At 34.2% G+C, this 17245-nt stretch overlaps 1 protein-coding gene across 4 annotated transcripts in view; it reads left to right on the top strand.

Annotated features, from left to right (window-relative positions):
• Window positions 1-17245, top strand: part of MARCHF7 (membrane associated ring-CH-type finger 7) — a 48604-nt gene that overhangs the window by 10917 nt on the left and 20442 nt on the right. For 3 of the 4 annotated variants that reach the window (XR_010944429.1, XM_067741812.1, XM_067741811.1), the window contains exons 2-4: window positions 3282-3446; window positions 15114-15309; window positions 16953-17105. Coding sequence is in view for 2 of the 4 variants with exons in the window: in XM_067741812.1 (XP_067597913.1) it covers window positions 3294-3446; window positions 15114-15309; window positions 16953-17105 (502 nt within the window). In the remaining 2 variants the exon portion in view is untranslated. The remainder of the gene's footprint in view (window positions 1-3281; window positions 3447-15113; window positions 15310-16952; window positions 17106-17245) is intronic. The other variant, XR_010944430.1, reaches the window with a different exon arrangement.

The following is a 17245-nucleotide window of genomic DNA, read 5'->3' as shown; positions in this document are numbered from 1 at the left end:
TTACACTCCTGTTTTCCTAGGACCTGCTCTTCATTTAACTAACTTCTTATGGTTTTGTTTTTTAATAGTTTTTTTAAATCTTTCATGTCTGAATACTCTTTTCTCCACCTCACATTTAGTTGCTAGATAGGAGTTCAATGCTAAATTTTTTTCTCAGTACTATAGGCATTGCTTTATTGTCTTGAGAGTTTTTAAAGTTGTAATTAAGAAGCCATTCTGATTACTTTTCTTTTGTATATGACCCATTTTTCCATTCTTGTAAATTATAGAATCTTCTCTTTCTTTCTGATGTTCTGAAATTTCAAGATGATAAATGGTACTTAGTGTTGGTCTTTTTTCTTTGATCCTGCCCAGTACTCTTGACCCCTTTCAATGTGGAGATTTGTGTCCTTCAATTCTAGAAAAGTTCTTTCTTTTTTTTGGTAATTTTCTCTACCTTATTTTCTTTTTTCTCTCTTTCTGTAACCATACTTACCGTCAAATGATCGATAACTCCCCGGGACAATTCTCCTGTTTTTTGAGTTACATTTTCTACTTCTGGGAGGTGTCCCAATCTTTCTGTTGGTTTATTTTAGTGTATCACATTTCTTTTTTAAGTGTGTAACATTTTGAATTTCCACAAGCTGTTCATTATACTGATTGCTTTCTCAAGCATCCTGTTTTTATTTTATGAATGAATGTCTTTTGCTCCCTTTGAGGATAGTAGTTAATTAGCTCCTTTCCCCAGATTTTCTCTTAAGTTCCTTTTTTTGTTATTTACTTTAGTCTTATGGGAGGTTTTCCTTGGATACCTAGTGATCCTTGATGTTTGTCTATTAGAGGGAAATACTAAAAAAAGCTGATTAGAAACTCTTAGTGACTAGTGGACTTTGCTTTGGGTAGGATGGTCAAATGGCAGGCTAGCTGTATAATTGGAAGCATTCCAAATGTCAGTATCCAGAAATTTTATCTCAGGTATTTTGTTTGGTTTTCTGACAGCATTGTAAAAACAGCACCAGGAAAGAGTTTTTGGGTCTCAACATTGAATATATAGATTTTCTTTGATTCCTTATACTTAACCTTTGCAGAGATGGTTGTATATTTCCTGGGTGGGGGTGGGGAGGGTTACATGGGAGATCCTTATTCTCCAGAGAATAAATATCCTGTTTTCGGAAGAATGGTACTAGGGGGAGAATTGAGGGTTTTACTGCTCCAAGTACAGATTTTAATTCAGCAACTCCATGCATCATCCCTTTTTTATGATACCTTGTATCTCCAGGTCTTGATTCTTTCTAGGATGCTAAGGTCAACTGCTTTGCTTCCAGTTCCTACCTCTTTCTAGAAAGTACCTAGGGTGTATTTTTTATCCTTTCTGCTGAATTACTCTACCTCTCCTCGGACTTTTTTGGATTTTCCAAATATAACATTGAAATCTCTTGCCTATTATGGTCCCTTTTCCTATTCTTTTCATAGTTAAAGCTTTTGGATTCATCGACTGTCATTTTATAGGGGTTTTGGAAAGAGGGACCAAAACAGATGCATAAGGATAACCTTGTCATGTTTAACTGGGACTTCAAACAGACCTTTTCTGATAAGCTATCTTTGATTTAATCATGTCCCAGAGTGTAGCTTTTACTCTGGTTTCTCATTAGCTAGATACTCTTAGTCGAATAATTTTAATTGATATTAGGCTTGTGTTATATCTTTTTCATGTTTGTTGTGTGTCCTACTGCAGTATTGGCCATATGTTTTGTTGATGTTTTTGCGTCTTCATCCTCTTTTCTGTCATTGCTTGACACCCTGTTTTTGAGGCAGATATTGAAAAAGGAAATTCTTTTGTAGTAACTTTTAAGGTAGAATGATGCTAACACTTAGTTGATAAGTTAATGAGTTGAAAGTGAATTAGATATTTTTAACTTAAATGTTTAGATTTGAAGGTTTTAATACAGCAAATATACCTATCTAGGCAAGTGAAGTACATTTTTCTTGCCTTAATTTCAATCCACTACCAGAAAAATAAGGGAATAATTTTTGACCTTGAAAGTGGGTAACTGGGAGAAGTTGAAGAGATTATTGTGATTTCTTTTTACTGTTACTTTCTTTTGCCCTTCTCTTTTTACTCTCAAGACTGGTGGTATCTCAGTTGTTCAGAGGCCTCATTGTAAATCCTTTCCCCAGAAAACTTTAAAAGTTTTTCTTTAATTTATAAAATTAATGTTTTTATAGCAGCCTTACTTGTAATAGCCTAAAACTGGAAACAGTCCAGTGTCCATCTGCAGTAGAATAGACAAATAAATTGTGTGTATTGATACAGTGGAATATTACATAAACTAATCAGAGTGAACTTACTACAACTGCATGCAACAGCAGAATTAGTCTCACAAATATAATGTTGAGCAAATGAAGCCAGACATAAAGGAGTACATGTTGTATGAATCCACTTATAGAGAGAGTTAAAAAATAAGGCACAGCTAATGGTGACTCTTGGCATGTGTTGAGGAATGTTTAGTGAAGAAAACTTAGAAATTATTCTCACTTTTGAGAAGGGGAGACAGGAAAACAAATTACAGTGTGTAATATGATGTCTTTAAAAAAGTATGTAAAAAGTGGAAGTAACACTTGATCTTGTTTTAAGACTATGCCCAGGAATTGAATGGGGAATGTATAGACTTTGCAGGCACATACAAAGTCCTGGGAGAGCATATTGTGTTAGGGAATGTACAGATACTACAGTATAGCTAATGCTATGAGTATCGAACATTCATAATAGGTATAACAAGAGTCAAGGGCTGATTCGTGTAGGATTTTATTTACTTATTTACTTTATTTATTTACTTATTTAGGCTGTGCCGGGTCTTAGTTGTGACACTCGGACTTCATAGTTGCCGCATGCAGAGTCTTAGTTGCAGCATGCATGCGGGATCTACTTCCCCGAGCAGGGATCAGACGCGGGCCCCCTGCATTGGGAGCGTGGAGTCTTACCAATTGGACCACTAGGGAAGTCCCTAGGATTTTATATAGAGGAAATTGAATAAGGAAAAGAGCTCAGGCTTTAGAAACAACAAACCTCAGTTTCTCATCACCACTTTTATCATGTTTGCTTCATTTTATGGGCAATAGGGAACCTTTGATGGTCTTCAGACCTCTGCCTGTAGAAGGAGAGTGATGATAATCTCACAGTTTACCGTTCGGTTAATTTGCATGGTTAATTCTTGATTTGAGCTGATCATTAAGGAGAGGATTAAGAATCAAAGGTTTGCATGTTTTCCAAAAGGCAATTAATCAAAATTTGCATTTCACAGGAAACATTAAGAATGGAGTCTAAACCTTCAAGGATTCCAAGAAGAATTTCTGTTCAACCCTCTAGCTCTTTAAGTGCTAGGATGATGTCTGGAAGCAGAGGAAGTAGTTTAAATGATACCTGTCACTCAAGGGACTCTTCGTTTAGACTGGATTCTGAATATCAGGTAACATCTTAATTTGGAATGTGTGTATATACACAGTCTCATTTTCAAAATCCTTGGGGCCATGTGATTTTCTGGATTTTAGAAAAGTAGTAGAGTGTGTTTATAACACCCTCAGCTGGATCTGAGGCATCCTGTAATCAAAAGATTAATATATCTGCAGCGGACTGATTTAATGTTCCACACTAGCAAAAACTTAATGTTTTTCAAAGTTTTGAACTTAAGAATTTTGAATAAGGGATTGTGGTCATAAGTAAAATGTTCATAGTTTCCAAAGACTTGGAAACCTTCTAACCTAAAAGCATTGAAGTATCAGTTGAATTAACAGGTTGTCTTTTACATGAATTATGGGGTTTTATTTTTACAGTTAGTAATGAGTTTGCATTGATTCATAATCTACATAAAGCAATCTAAGTTCCTTTTATGTAGCTAATTTTCCTTAGGACCAATAACACTTTGGTTTTTGAAATAGCTTATTATTGTTATAACAATGGTTGTAGTATAAAACTGTAAATCTCAGAAGCATGGTTTGTAGCTTTAACACAGTTTATCTTGCTCATCTTTCAAATGTTAAGTTTATCGCATTATTGGCTGAACACCTCATTAAATCGCACGACATTTGCCAAAAGTCTGATGTTTCGGTAACTGACTCTAAGAGAATCCTTTAGTGAAAATGTCTGTTTAAGTCTTAAGTAATGTTTATATATTTATATATCATGCAATGTACTATATGATAGTCATTTGAAAGTTCTTCTGCGTAGTAATAAGCATTTTATAAAATACTCAGAGAAGCACAAATGAAATAAAATAATTTCTCTAAAATGCCCATATCTACTGCCAGCCTGCTGACGTTATGTGTACTGTTTACTTGGACTTATTTTAAATGTTGTTTGATAATGTATTTTTTTTACTCTGTTGCTAGGCAAGAGTATGCTTGCCAGAGGTGCAGAATCACATATTTTCCATTCTACAGAAATGTTGTAGGTTAAATGATTGTGACTTGTTAAGAGCACACAATTGGGGTTTTTTCCTATATTAATAAAATTTTGTCTACTGATCTTTGTCTAATTTTTCGTAGAGCTAATTAGTGAGGAACACAGACTCTGAAACCAGACTAAAAGTCTTGAATATATTTAGAAAACTTATTGACATTCACTTTAAAGTAATATTTTCAGACTTTTTCTTCCAGTTTGTTCTTAATGTCATAGATTATTCTGAAAGTCTAATTTTTCATTGTGGAAGTTAAACAAATGCAAACATGAAAAAAATTTTTAAATGTTTTATTGGTTCTTAATAAGATTAATCAGTTTTATAAATTTTGGTGTTTTCCTTAATGTTTTTCAGTTATTTTAAGTAGCTTCCGATCTTTTTCTTTCTTTCTTTAATGGGTTATAGGAATATTTCCAATCTTGTCAACTATTTGTAGGCTGCTTTGCTCTTTTAGTTTTGATTTAGGAACTGAAATTCCTGTGTTCTTGAGGAAAGTACTTTTCTGTTTCCTCTTCTGTGAAATGGTGATAATGGTAATTTTCTCACATAGTTACTGTTAAAATTAATTGGAAGAAATAATACATGTAAAGCACTTAGAACAGCAGTGCCTGGACCCTAGTAAGAGTTCAGATGTTACAGGTTATAATTATCATTGTGACTGCTGTTGTTATCATTTCCTGGCTTTGCATTGGTTTAAAGAGATAATTAATATCCTTAGGGGATAGTATAATATGTTATCAGAATATTTAAATTATATATCACACATTTAGTTTTATTTAATATTCTTAAGATTATTCAGCAAGATGTGTACTTAATGAATGAAAGAGACCTTTGAATATCAAAGGGAACTTTTTTGGTTAATTGCTGATATTTTCTGACTCAAAACCATCTGGGACACAACACTCTTCCTCCCCCCTTTTTTTAAAAATTATTTATTTATTTATTGGCTGCGTTGGGTCTTCGTTGCTGTGCGCGGGCTTTCTCTAATTGCGGCCAGTGGGGGCTACTCTTTGTTGCGGTGTGCGGGCTTCTCATTGTGGTGGCTTCTCTTTGTTGTGGAGCACAGGCTGTAGGTACGCGGGCTGCAGTAGTTGTGGCACGTGGGCTCAGTAGTTGTGGCTTGCAGGCTCTAGAGCGCAGCCTCAGTAGTTGTGGCACACAGGCTTAGTTGCTCTGTGGCATATGGGATCTTCCCGGACCAGGGATTGAACCCTTGTCTCCTGCATTGGCAGGTGGATTCGTAACTACTGTGCCACCAGGGAAGTCCCTCCCCTTCTTTATTATACTTAGTGAACCTTGAGAAAGGAGGGTCAGAACAGGGCATAGTAGTTCAATCTCATTTACATTATGGATCAGATGATAAGAAAACACCTTATTTATACAGTGCTTGACATTTTGCAGCAAATTTTTAATTTTTAATCTTAGTTAAATAGGACAGATGCTTGTGTCATTTCATAAATAAAGATCTGAAATCTGGAAAGATAAGTGGTTTCTCCCAGTTCCAGGATTAGTATACAGTGTGCCTGAGCTGAAGAATCTAAGACTTCTGGATAGCATTGTGTCTTTGGCAAATGTAGGTTCTAAGTTCCAAACAATTGATTTTCTAAATGTCTTTTGGTTCTTGGCCATTTGTAAGCTGGGCTGCCTCTGCTGTTAATCTTGCTGATATTTCTGTTACTCTAGCTTTAAATTTTTGTTATAATTTGAATGGTAGAAAACTGTGATCATCTTAATCTCTTTGGTAACAGTAAATAGAATTTTAGATATTTTTGGAAAGAAAATTTATGTAATTCATATTGTTAAAAGTGAAAATTTGGGAGTATTCTGTGAATATGTAATTATTTTTGTTACTTTTATATATTTTTCTGTAACTTAATTTAAGCAACCCCTAATCCCACTTCTTGCTTTGTGGAGAGATTGATTACTTTTAATATGAAATAATAAAATAGGCTTTTTATGGAGGTTCTAGGTGTTGTTTTATTTTATTTTATTTATTTATTTATTTTTTTGCGGTACGCGGACCTCTCACTGTTGTGGCCCCTCCCGGTGCGGAGCACAGGCTCCGGATGCGCAGGCCCAGCGGCCATGGCTCATGGGCCCAGCCACTCCACGGCACGCAGGATTCTCCCAGACTGGGGCACGAACCCGTGTCCCCTGCATCAGCAGGTGGACTCCCACTACTGCACCACCAGGGAAGCCCTCTAGGTGTTTTTTACAGTTTTTTACATCTTTTTCTAGTTTGTATATTAAGTTACAGAACTCAGTACTATTGCGTATTTTGCAAAGTATATATTTTCAAGAATTAAAATAACCAATGGTCATTAACCTTTTTTCTGCTCATTTTGGTTTGTTTATCTGCTACAAAGGTAGTTTCCAGGGAAATACATACATATATACATACACACACACACACACACACACACACACACACACAATTGGACAAGAAAATGAAAATAGTTTTAATTGCAATCAGGAAAATACAAATAAAATATTGAGAGTGAGTTAAGGTTGGTTATAACATTGGTATGCATTTGTAAGCCCTTGGCAGTATTCTAAAGTTAAACTTCGGCCCTTGTGTGGGTGGCAGGAGATCACAGGGAAACACAACCAGGTCTATAAGGTGTTTTGTTCATAAGGAAATGGAAGCAGTGCTTGGCAGTTTAGTCTGAAAGCGGGGACAGTGAATGATATAGAAGACAGTGTCTTCAGGGCAGTATTCATACTATAAGTATATACCTAGTTTAGTGAAACTATTTCTTGGTAAACAGTATATGCAAAGGACATGATGTCAAACTACAGGTCAGTGAAAACAGTTCTGTAAAGGGACAACAGAGTGATCTAAATATTAACATTCTTGTAGTCTGTCTTGATCCAGATATTAATACTAGGATATTTTGAGGGATAAATGAACTCCTAGTCATTCCATTTTGTGTAAACATAAGGTTTCTTACCTAGATTTCTCATAAAGTTGGGCATCATGAATCCATACATTCTTAAGATCAGCTGTCTTTTTTGTGATAATTGAGAAGACTGCTCATTCTGAATAGAAACTAGAATGTAAGACTTCTGCATTAGCCTGGATATGGATATTCTCCAGCATGTGAATATTTAAAATAAAGAAGAGGTCAAAGTTTTAAGTTGTTGCTTATGGTCTGGAAAATTTTTAAGCAGGAATTGTCAGTCATCACAGTCAAGGCATTGATTCATGGAAATGAGGAGACAAGGAAGAGCATTTTATTCTGGACTTGCTTCCATTACTGTGTGTTATATGATTTCTCTTGATTAAGCGTTGTCCAGTGGATAACATTGGTTGCATTTGCAGCAATTGTTAAGATTATTTTTTTTAATAATAGCTTTATCAAGATATAAATCATATAACATATGACTTGCCCATTTAAAGTGTACAATTCAGTGATTTTTAGTATATTCACAGAATTGTGCAAACCATTGCCATAGTCAACTTCAGAATCTTTCATTACCTCAAGAGAATATCCCAGATCTTTTAGCTGTCACTAAACTGTCTCCCTCCTCTCCCCCTGAGCAATAAGCAGCCATTAATCTACTTTCTGTCTCTGTAGATTTCCTTATTTGGAACTTTCATATACATGAGTAGAAACATTCTGTATGGTCTTTTATTACTAGCTTGTCTTACATAGCATGTTTGTTTAAAGTTCATCTACATGATGATAGCAGTATCCGTATTTCATTTCTTTTTATGGATGAATAATATTCTATTGTATGGATGTACTACATTTTGTTAATTCATTCAACCACTGATGGACATTTGGGATGTTTTCACCTTTTGGCTATTATGAATAATGCTGCTGTAAGCATTCATGTGCAAGTCTCTCTGTGGACTAATGTTTTCAGTTATCTTGGGTATATACCTAAGAGTAGATTTGCTGAATCATACATACAATAACTCTGTGTTCAGTTTTTTGAGGAACTGCTACACTGTTTTCCAAACCCGTTGGGCCATTTTATATTCCCACAGAAGTTATACATGAAAGTTCTGATCTCTTCATCCTTTCCTGTACTTATCTTACATTTTGATTCTGGCCATCCTGTCGTGGGTGTGAAGTGTAGTGTCTTGTAGTTTTGATTTGGATTTCCTTGGTGACTCAGGATGTTGAGCATTTTTTCATGTGCTGATTAGCTATTTTTATATTTTTGGAGAAATGTCTATTCAGATCTTTTGCTCATTTTTAAATCAGTTTATTTGTCATTTTATTATTGAATTGTAAGAGTTTTTAGTTTCAAATTCAAATTCTACTTTTTCATTGCTGATATATAGTAAAACAATTGACTTTTGTATATTAACCTTGTATCCTGAAACCTTTCTATAATTATTAGTTAGTTCCAGGAGTTTTTCTTTCAGATTTTCTGTATAATCATGTCATCTGCAAGTAAGGTCTTTCTTCCCAATCTGTATACCTTTTACTTTATTTTCTTGCCTTATTGCATTAGCTAGAACTTCCAGTACAGTGTTGAAAAAAAGAGTGGTGAAGTGAAAATAACAAAGATCAGAACATAAATAAATGAAATAGAGACTAAAAAGACAAAAGGATAAGTGTAATAAGAGATGGCTTTTTGAAAAGATAAACAAAATAGACATATCTTTAGCTAGACTCACCAAGAAAAAAAAAGACTCAAATAAATAAAACCAAAAATGAAAGAGGAGATGTTACAAATGATACCACAAAAATAAAAAGTAGCATAAGGGACTACTATGAACAGTTATACACCAAAAGATTGGACAACCTTTAAGAAATGGATAAATTCCCAGAAACACAAAACCTATGAAGATTGAATCATGAAGAATTAGGAAATCTGAGCAGACCAGTAATGAGTAAGGAGATTTAATTAGTAATCAAAAGCCTCCCAACAAAAAAAGTCTGGGATCAGAACACTTATTAATTCTACCAAACATTTAAAGAAGAATTAATACCAATCTTTCTCAAACTCTTCCAAAAAATAGAAGAGGGGTAACACTCCTTAACTCATTTTATGAGGCCAGCATTACCCTGATATCAACACTAGCCAAGGACACTACAAGAGAAGAAAATTAAAGGCTAGTATCCATGATGAACATAAATGCAAAACTCCTCTACAGAATATTAGCAAACTGAATTCAGCAATAATTTAAAAGGATCGTATACCATGGTCAAGGGAGATTTTATCCCTGGCTTGCAAGAATGATGGTTCAACATCTGCGTATTAATTAACATGGTACACTACATTAACTAAATGAAGGCTAAAAATCATATCATCTCAAATAGATGCAGAAAAAGCATTGAACAAAATTCAGCATTCATTTATGATAAAAACTCAACAAAATGGGTGTCAAGGGAACGTACCTCATTGTAATAAAGGCCATATATGACAAGCCCAGAGCTAACATCATACTAACTGGAGAAATGTGGAAAACTTTTCCTCTGAGATCAGGAGCAAGATGAGATAAGGATGCCCACTCTTGCCACTTTTATTCAGTATAGTATTGGAAGTCCTAGCCAGGGCAATCAGATAAGGAAAAGGAATAAAAGGAATCCAAATTGGAAAGGAGGAAGTAAAACTATCAGTATTTGCAGATGATATGATACTATATATAGAAAAATCTAAAGGTCCCATCAAAAAACAACTAATAAATGAATTTGGTGAAGCTGCAAGATATAAAATCAATACACAAAAATCTATTGTGTCAGAGAAATTAAGAAAACAATCCAATTTACAGTTGCATCAAAAAGAATAAAATACCTAGGAATAAATTTAGCCAAGGAAGTAAAAGACCTCTACACTGAAAGCTATAAGACATTGATGAAAGAAATCGAAGAAGACACAAATAAGTGGAAAGATATTCCATGCTCATGGATTGGAAGAATTAATATTCTTAAAATATCTGTACTACCCAAAGCAGAGTATAGAATGGGTGAAGGTGGTCAAAAGGTACAAACTTCCAGTTATAAAATAAATCATGGGGATGTAGTGTACAGAATGGTGACTGTAATTAATAATACTGTATTGTGTATTTGAAAGTTGCTAAGAGAGTAGATATTAAAAGTTCTCATCACAAGGAAAAAATTATACTATGTAGTGGGGAATGTTAAGTAGAATTATTGTGGTGGTCATTATATATGTGTGCCTATATAATTACCTTGTGCACTAGAAACTGATATAATGTTATCTATCAATATATGTCAGTTTTTTAAAAAAATGAGAAAGGACATCCTTGCCTTGTACCTGATCTTGGTGTGAAGGCTTTTGAGTTTCTCTCCATTAAATATAATGTTAACTGTGCATTCTTTGCATTCTTTATCAGGTTGAGGAAGCTACCCTCTATTTCTAGTTTGCTGAGAGTTTTTAATCATAAAGGGGTATTGGATTTTGTACTTTTTTGGATTCAGTTTGCTAATTTTTTTTTTCTTGCTGCATCACACGGCTTGCAGGATCTTAGTACCCTGACCAGGGATTAAACCCAGGCCACAGCAGTGAAAGCACCAGGTCCTAACCACTATACTGTCAGGGACTTCCCGATTTGCTCATATTTTGTTCAGGATTTTTGCAGCTGTGTTCATGAGAGAGAATGCTCTATAGATTTCTTTCCTTATGTCTTTGTCTGGTTTTGGAATTAAGGTAGTGCTGGCCTCATCATATCATAGAATGAGTTAGGAAGTATTTTCTCTGCTGCTTTCCTCTGAAAGAGATTGTAGAGAATTAGTATAACTTCTTCCTTAAATGTTTGATTGAATTCTCCAGTGAACCCATGTGGGCTTGGTGTTTTCTGTTTTGAAAGCTTACTCTTGATTCTTAACTCTTTTATATATTCTAGTTACAAGTTCCTAATTAGGTATATGATTTACAAATATTTTCTCATTAAGGTTCTTTTTTGCTGTACTGTTTTAAGGGCATTTGCATTGGGAATATTTTTTAGCCTTTTTTAGAAGTAATTATTTTCTGAATGCAAATACTGACTTATACAATACTAATGGTAAATAAATAATGATTTCATTGACTGTCCTTCCCGAAAACCTCTTGTTGGAAGGGCAACCTAAATAAGTATCATGAAGGTAAAAATAAGTAAATAAATAAAAAGAAAATTGGATGCCTGCTAGTAGTTACAGAATGTTTGTAAACTTCCCTTCCATCAAGTTTTCAAACTGTTTAATATGATTTCTCAGATACACAAAGTAGTATTCAGCTACTTTGGTTGGGCTAGACAGCCCCCTGCACATACCACACAATTTTCCTTTCTAATCACAGATAGCCTTTTGAGAGTAACCCATAAAAATTGTTTATTACAGGAGCCAAATCTGTTACTTATTTGGGGTAGAGACTGGAAATTTAGTGAAAATGAGAGAGAACTCCATGGAACTTGAATGGATATTTAATAATTCTATCCACTTCTTATTTTCATATGAATGTTCTTAGTCTGGAGGTAATGAATGCAAAAAGATTAATTGGACTTAACTAATTAAAAAACTAGTGAGTCAAGTAATACCATGAAGAGAGTGAAAAGACAACTTACAGAATGGGAGAAAATATTTGTAAATGATATGCTGTCTGACAAGGAACTTGTAACCAGACTATGTAAGGAACTCTTACATCTTAACAATAAAAAAAAACCCAGCTTAAAATGGGCGAAGGACCTGAATAGACATGTGTCCAAAGATGTACAAATGGCAAATGAACGCATAAATAGATGCTCAACATCAGCCATTAGGAAATGCAAATGTACACTATAATGAGACACCACTTCATACCCACTAGAATGGCTAAAATAAAATTAAAAAGTGAGACAATAACAAGAGTTGACAAGGTTGTGGAGAAATTTGGACCCTCATAAATTGCTTGTGGGGTTTTAAACTGGTACAGCCACTTTGGAAAGCAGTTTATTAATTATTCTAAAAGTCAAACTTCGAGGTATTATATGACCCATTAGTTACACCCAAGAAAATTAGAAACATGTCTACGCAGAACTTGAACACAGACGTTCATAGTAGCATTATTCATAACAGCTAAGAAGTGCAAACAACCCCAAAAGTACTTTTTTAAGCATCTGGTGTCTGCAAGGCAGTATACTTAAGTATACTTTGGAGACAGACTCTTCCTGATTTCGTTTGGCCACCAGTAGTTTTAGATAGCAAAAGAGATAAGATAGTGTATAAATGAACCCCATCCTTTATTTAATTGTTAAAAGAATTCAGAGGGGGAAAAAAGCTAATTGCTTCAGACTGAGAATATTTGAACAGTGGACAAAATTGAATTGGTAGGAACCAGGGAAAAGTTTGACTTTGAGTTTAAGCCAGCAGAAAAATTGGTCAGACTTTATTTCTCCTCTCCTATACTGAGTATTTTTGTCTCTGGGATGACATATAGGCTACCTTTTAGAGTTGTGAGTCATGAAAATTGCCGAACAGTGAATGTGTCTTTATCTCACCAGTGGCCAGTGCCAGAAAACTGTGGAGTGACTTTATAGACTTTTTGTTCATTTCTCACGTTGTCTCTAAATTTGATGAATTTTTATCTTTTATAATGGCTCTCTATTCCCATTACTTTCGTCCCAACGAATGAAAGTAATGGGAATTACTAGCATTTCTTGCTAGTCCAGTGACTTCCTGATTTGCCCACTTTTTGTCCATACCACTCTTTTAACCTTCCACAATGCTCTAAAGATCTTTGTAAGTAGTTGATCTGATGGTATTACCTCCTTCAGTAGCTCCTAAAGTCTTATTTGTGGAGGTGCTATTCAATAACAATTTGTCCAGTCCATGCAAAATGAGAAAAATAAGGACAAGTTAGGAATTTTGTACAAGTAAAATTTATTCACCTTACAAGTCTGTTTTATTCTGTTATGTTCTTGTTTTAGGAGCATATAAAATGCCCTTTTTAAAAGATTGGGGAATGGGGTTAGGTGGTATTCGCTATTTTCGTTTTCCTTACCTGTCAAAAGTGACAGTTCTTCCTAAATTTTAAATCAAACCAGTTTTTTTAATTTTTGGTCTTTGATATTCAAAGGTCTTAGAACCACTGGCCTGCAGGATTAAGTCCCTGATACCTTGACAATGGCACATAAAATGATTTCATTTTGAAATATCTCATGAATTTCGTCTCATGTGCTATTCCAGTTCATTGATTGGGGGCTCTGTGGACAGCTTGGTGTGAAAGGCTTGTGAGACCAAGTTTGTGCTAAGCTGAGGAGTTCTACGTTTAATTAGCAAAATATTGAATGGGCAAGGGATGGATGAAATCCTGATATGCCCATTCCTACTTTTTCAGCTTTGCATCTTCTGCTTTTCCATGTATGTGCACAGTTTATTCTGTAGAGTTACCATGGACTAATACAGTTCCCTGAATGCATGCAGTATGCTTCTCATAATTAAAAGATAATCGGAGATCAAGTAAGTAGTGATGCCTTAGAAGAATTCCCATGGCAGAATAGTTGAGACATCTTTTTATCTTTTTGTGTTGTCTGTCTATAATCTCCTTCCTCATTTGCCTACTCAGTGAACTCCACCTATGGAGTTCATAGTTAATCATCTATGAATTCTCCCCTGCTTTCCTCAGACATAGTTTTTTTTTTTTTCTGTAAAACTTTCAACATATCTCCTATTACAGTACTTACTTACATTATACCTATTTATTTATCTGTACTCTAAAACTCTTTGATGGAGCACATTATTTGGGCTCTTATGTTTATAATACTAGGTTAATATAGACTGAATTTATGGCCCATGATAACATTCCATTTTTAACTTTTCTTTTGTCAAGAAATATAACACTTTAAAGAATGTTGTTTCATTTTAATATTCTTCAATAAAATGAACTACTTACCATCTACTTACATGTTAAAATGGTTTATAAATGTCTTTTTTCCTTTATTTCCTAGAATAAGTTATTTCCTAGAAATAACTTTTACGTTAGTGGTAAGTGTCTTCAAGCAATTCAGAGATTATGCGTCAAATTCGTCCTTCTTGGTCTCTTTCTGTGTTTGCGTGTGTGTGTGTGTGTGTGTGTGTGTGTGTGTGTGTACATTGTAACTTCTGTGTTATTTCATGTTGTACATATAATTATATGTTTAAAGAAAAAACCTTGAGCTTAGAGTTTTACAGTATGTAGTTTTAGCTGTTTCTTCCTTCACTGATGAAGAAATTCCGTATATTAGGATTTTTTTTTAGTACCATTTATAGTGTTTTACTGTATTCCTGAGATGGACATAAGATCCAGATACATTTTATATTAGTTGAAAATCTTATTTTTATAGTGGAGTATTCACAGTCACTTTCTGTATTGGTGCCTTTCTTAGTGTTCTGTTTATCTAAGAAGAGGAAACAAGGTTCCTCAAAAGGTTAATATTAAACCAGGAGAACAAAATGATTACATATAAAGTTTTTACTCTTCAGTGTTTCCTAGACTAGTGTTTATATTCAGTTACATAGAAGACATAATCTAAATCAGATTGGTTACCTAGCAAAGTACAATTAAAGTATAAAGTAAAGGGACAAGTGGTAGAAGGGAACAAAGACTATGAAAAACCTACATGGTAGAAAAATTTGTGTCTGTGAGGAATGAATGGTCCTTGGGAATTTATTAGAGCACTGTAGATTAAATGTAATATTTAAATTTAATATTTAAAAATTGCAAGTGTTTTATTGTTCCTTTAAAAAACTTTTTTTTAACTTACAGTCTACATCAGCATCAGCATCTGCATTACCATTTCAGTCTACATGGTATAGTGAGTCTGAGATAACTCAGGGAGCACGTTCAAGATCGCAAAACCAGCAACGGGATCATGATTCAAAAAGACCTAAACTTTCCTATACAAACTGTACATCTACCTCAGCTGGGAGAAGTGTTGGACATGGTTTAAATGCAGCATCAGGTAATAATTAAATTTGTATAAATATAAATCACTGTGTATGTATTTTGGACAAAAGCCCTTTTCCCAAGATGTAGTGTACTAATAAGCAAGTAGATTGCACATAAGACTGGGTCAGAAATAGAGCAGAGGTTCCAAAATCTTAACTAAGTTACAACTGAAATTAACTCTTCATCTTGGATTTTTGTTCTAAATTTGGTACAGATATCTTACACAAACAGGATATTAGCAGATTTTAATTAATTTGAATAGCTGATACATATGGTAATAAAATTAGTAAAAGTGACATGTATTTTGCTGGTTACTATAGGAGGTAAATTTTTAAATTGTGAATAAGAAAGCCAGATTTACTGATACATGTTTCCTTAGCATATTTTTTGTAAATAATGAACATTGTGCTATATAACACATATTTTCAGAAAATGTAGAAATTCTTTAGTTAAACAGAAAATAGTTGGCGATATTCTAGTGGGAGTTCTATACAAGGAATTAGAAAGCTATGGTTCTAGTCCTCTAACTATGTGACATTGGACAAGTCACTTTACCACTCTGGTATGAAAGACTTATGCTTAAAGTTCCATGCTTAGTATCTTGTACTCACAGATACTAAGATACAGGCACACATTTGTTGCACAAATTGGAAAGATCTTTTGTTGAGAGGTACTTCCTCACTTATACTTCTCTTCAAATGAAACACTAGCCAATGCCTGAAATAGTTTTAAGGTAAGATAAAACTTGTGATGACACAGTTGGAGAATAATATTCTTGAAATGCATATGTACTACTAATTGAATTAGTGTAAGCGATTCCTTTCTATTTCGATAGGCAGGACCGCCATGGGAAAGGCACTGCCCATCTGAAGAATTTTAAGAGTAGTGTGATGGGTAAGAGCAGACTGACCTTAACTTTGTAGACAAATACCATTGTGTAGAGATACTTTTGTTCTCCTCTGGTCTGTGAAGGCATAGCATTAACCCTGGGCTGTTTCCCTTAACGAAGGGAAATTATTAAGGCTGTTAGGACTAGAAGAGGAAGACCCAGAATTTCAAGGTAAATGGTGAGGGGGGAAAGTTTTGAGACTTAGTTTTTAATTTCTTTTTAAATGAAATCATATCTAACAAAGTTTAGATTATAATTGCAACGATACATTACTTCTTAGCATAAGAATGAACCAAATATGGTGGCAATAATAGTTCTGACAAAATAGTATTATAACCTACCGTATAAACCTCTTTCATTTCAAGATGGCTTTGATTTTGATTTTGGCTGTTCTCCGACATCACTTTGATCAACTTTTCATGAAATTCTGCATCTTTGGCAAGCTTTATATTTTTGTTCTGTAATCATTTTACGTCATGTTTATATATCGTACGGTCAGATGTTCTAGAGAGTGAGACATTGACATCCTAGATGGGGGTAGATTATAGTATTAGAGAAGGATGTGTTTGAGTAGGAGATAATTTTATAAGTGATTATTTCACTAGTGAATAATTTATGTTTTGCTCAGTTTTGCTTTTGATTGCAACTGTGTAACTGGGGATTCCTGTAATAAACCATAATTACCTCTCTGTGTAATACTGAAGATCTGTTGTCATCAGAAACCTTGAAAGCTTTCTCTGAATTAAGACTTCTTCAATTATTTTAAGATTCTTCTTGGAGGCATAGTCAAGTTCCCAGATCGTCATCAGTGGTACTTGGATCATTTGGAACTGACTTAATGAGAGAGAGGAGAGCAGATTCCTCCATTAGTAATCTTATGGATTATAGTCACCGAAGTGGTGATTTCACAACTTCATCATGTATGTATAAACTATATTGTTATGCATAATTTATCTAATAATGTTACATTTTTGTCTTTGTATGTCGTTAAAATCACAGTACAAAGGAATAAATGAAGTGAATATTATAAAGATTTAGAATACAGGATAGCTTGATATGT

Source organism: Pseudorca crassidens, chromosome 6, assembly GCF_039906515.1.
Source record: "Pseudorca crassidens isolate mPseCra1 chromosome 6, mPseCra1.hap1, whole genome shotgun sequence".
Lineage (NCBI taxonomy): Eukaryota > Metazoa > Chordata > Mammalia > Artiodactyla > Delphinidae > Pseudorca > Pseudorca crassidens.
The sequence above is the reverse complement of the archived record's forward strand: the minus strand, read 5'-3'. Positions and strand labels throughout refer to the sequence as shown.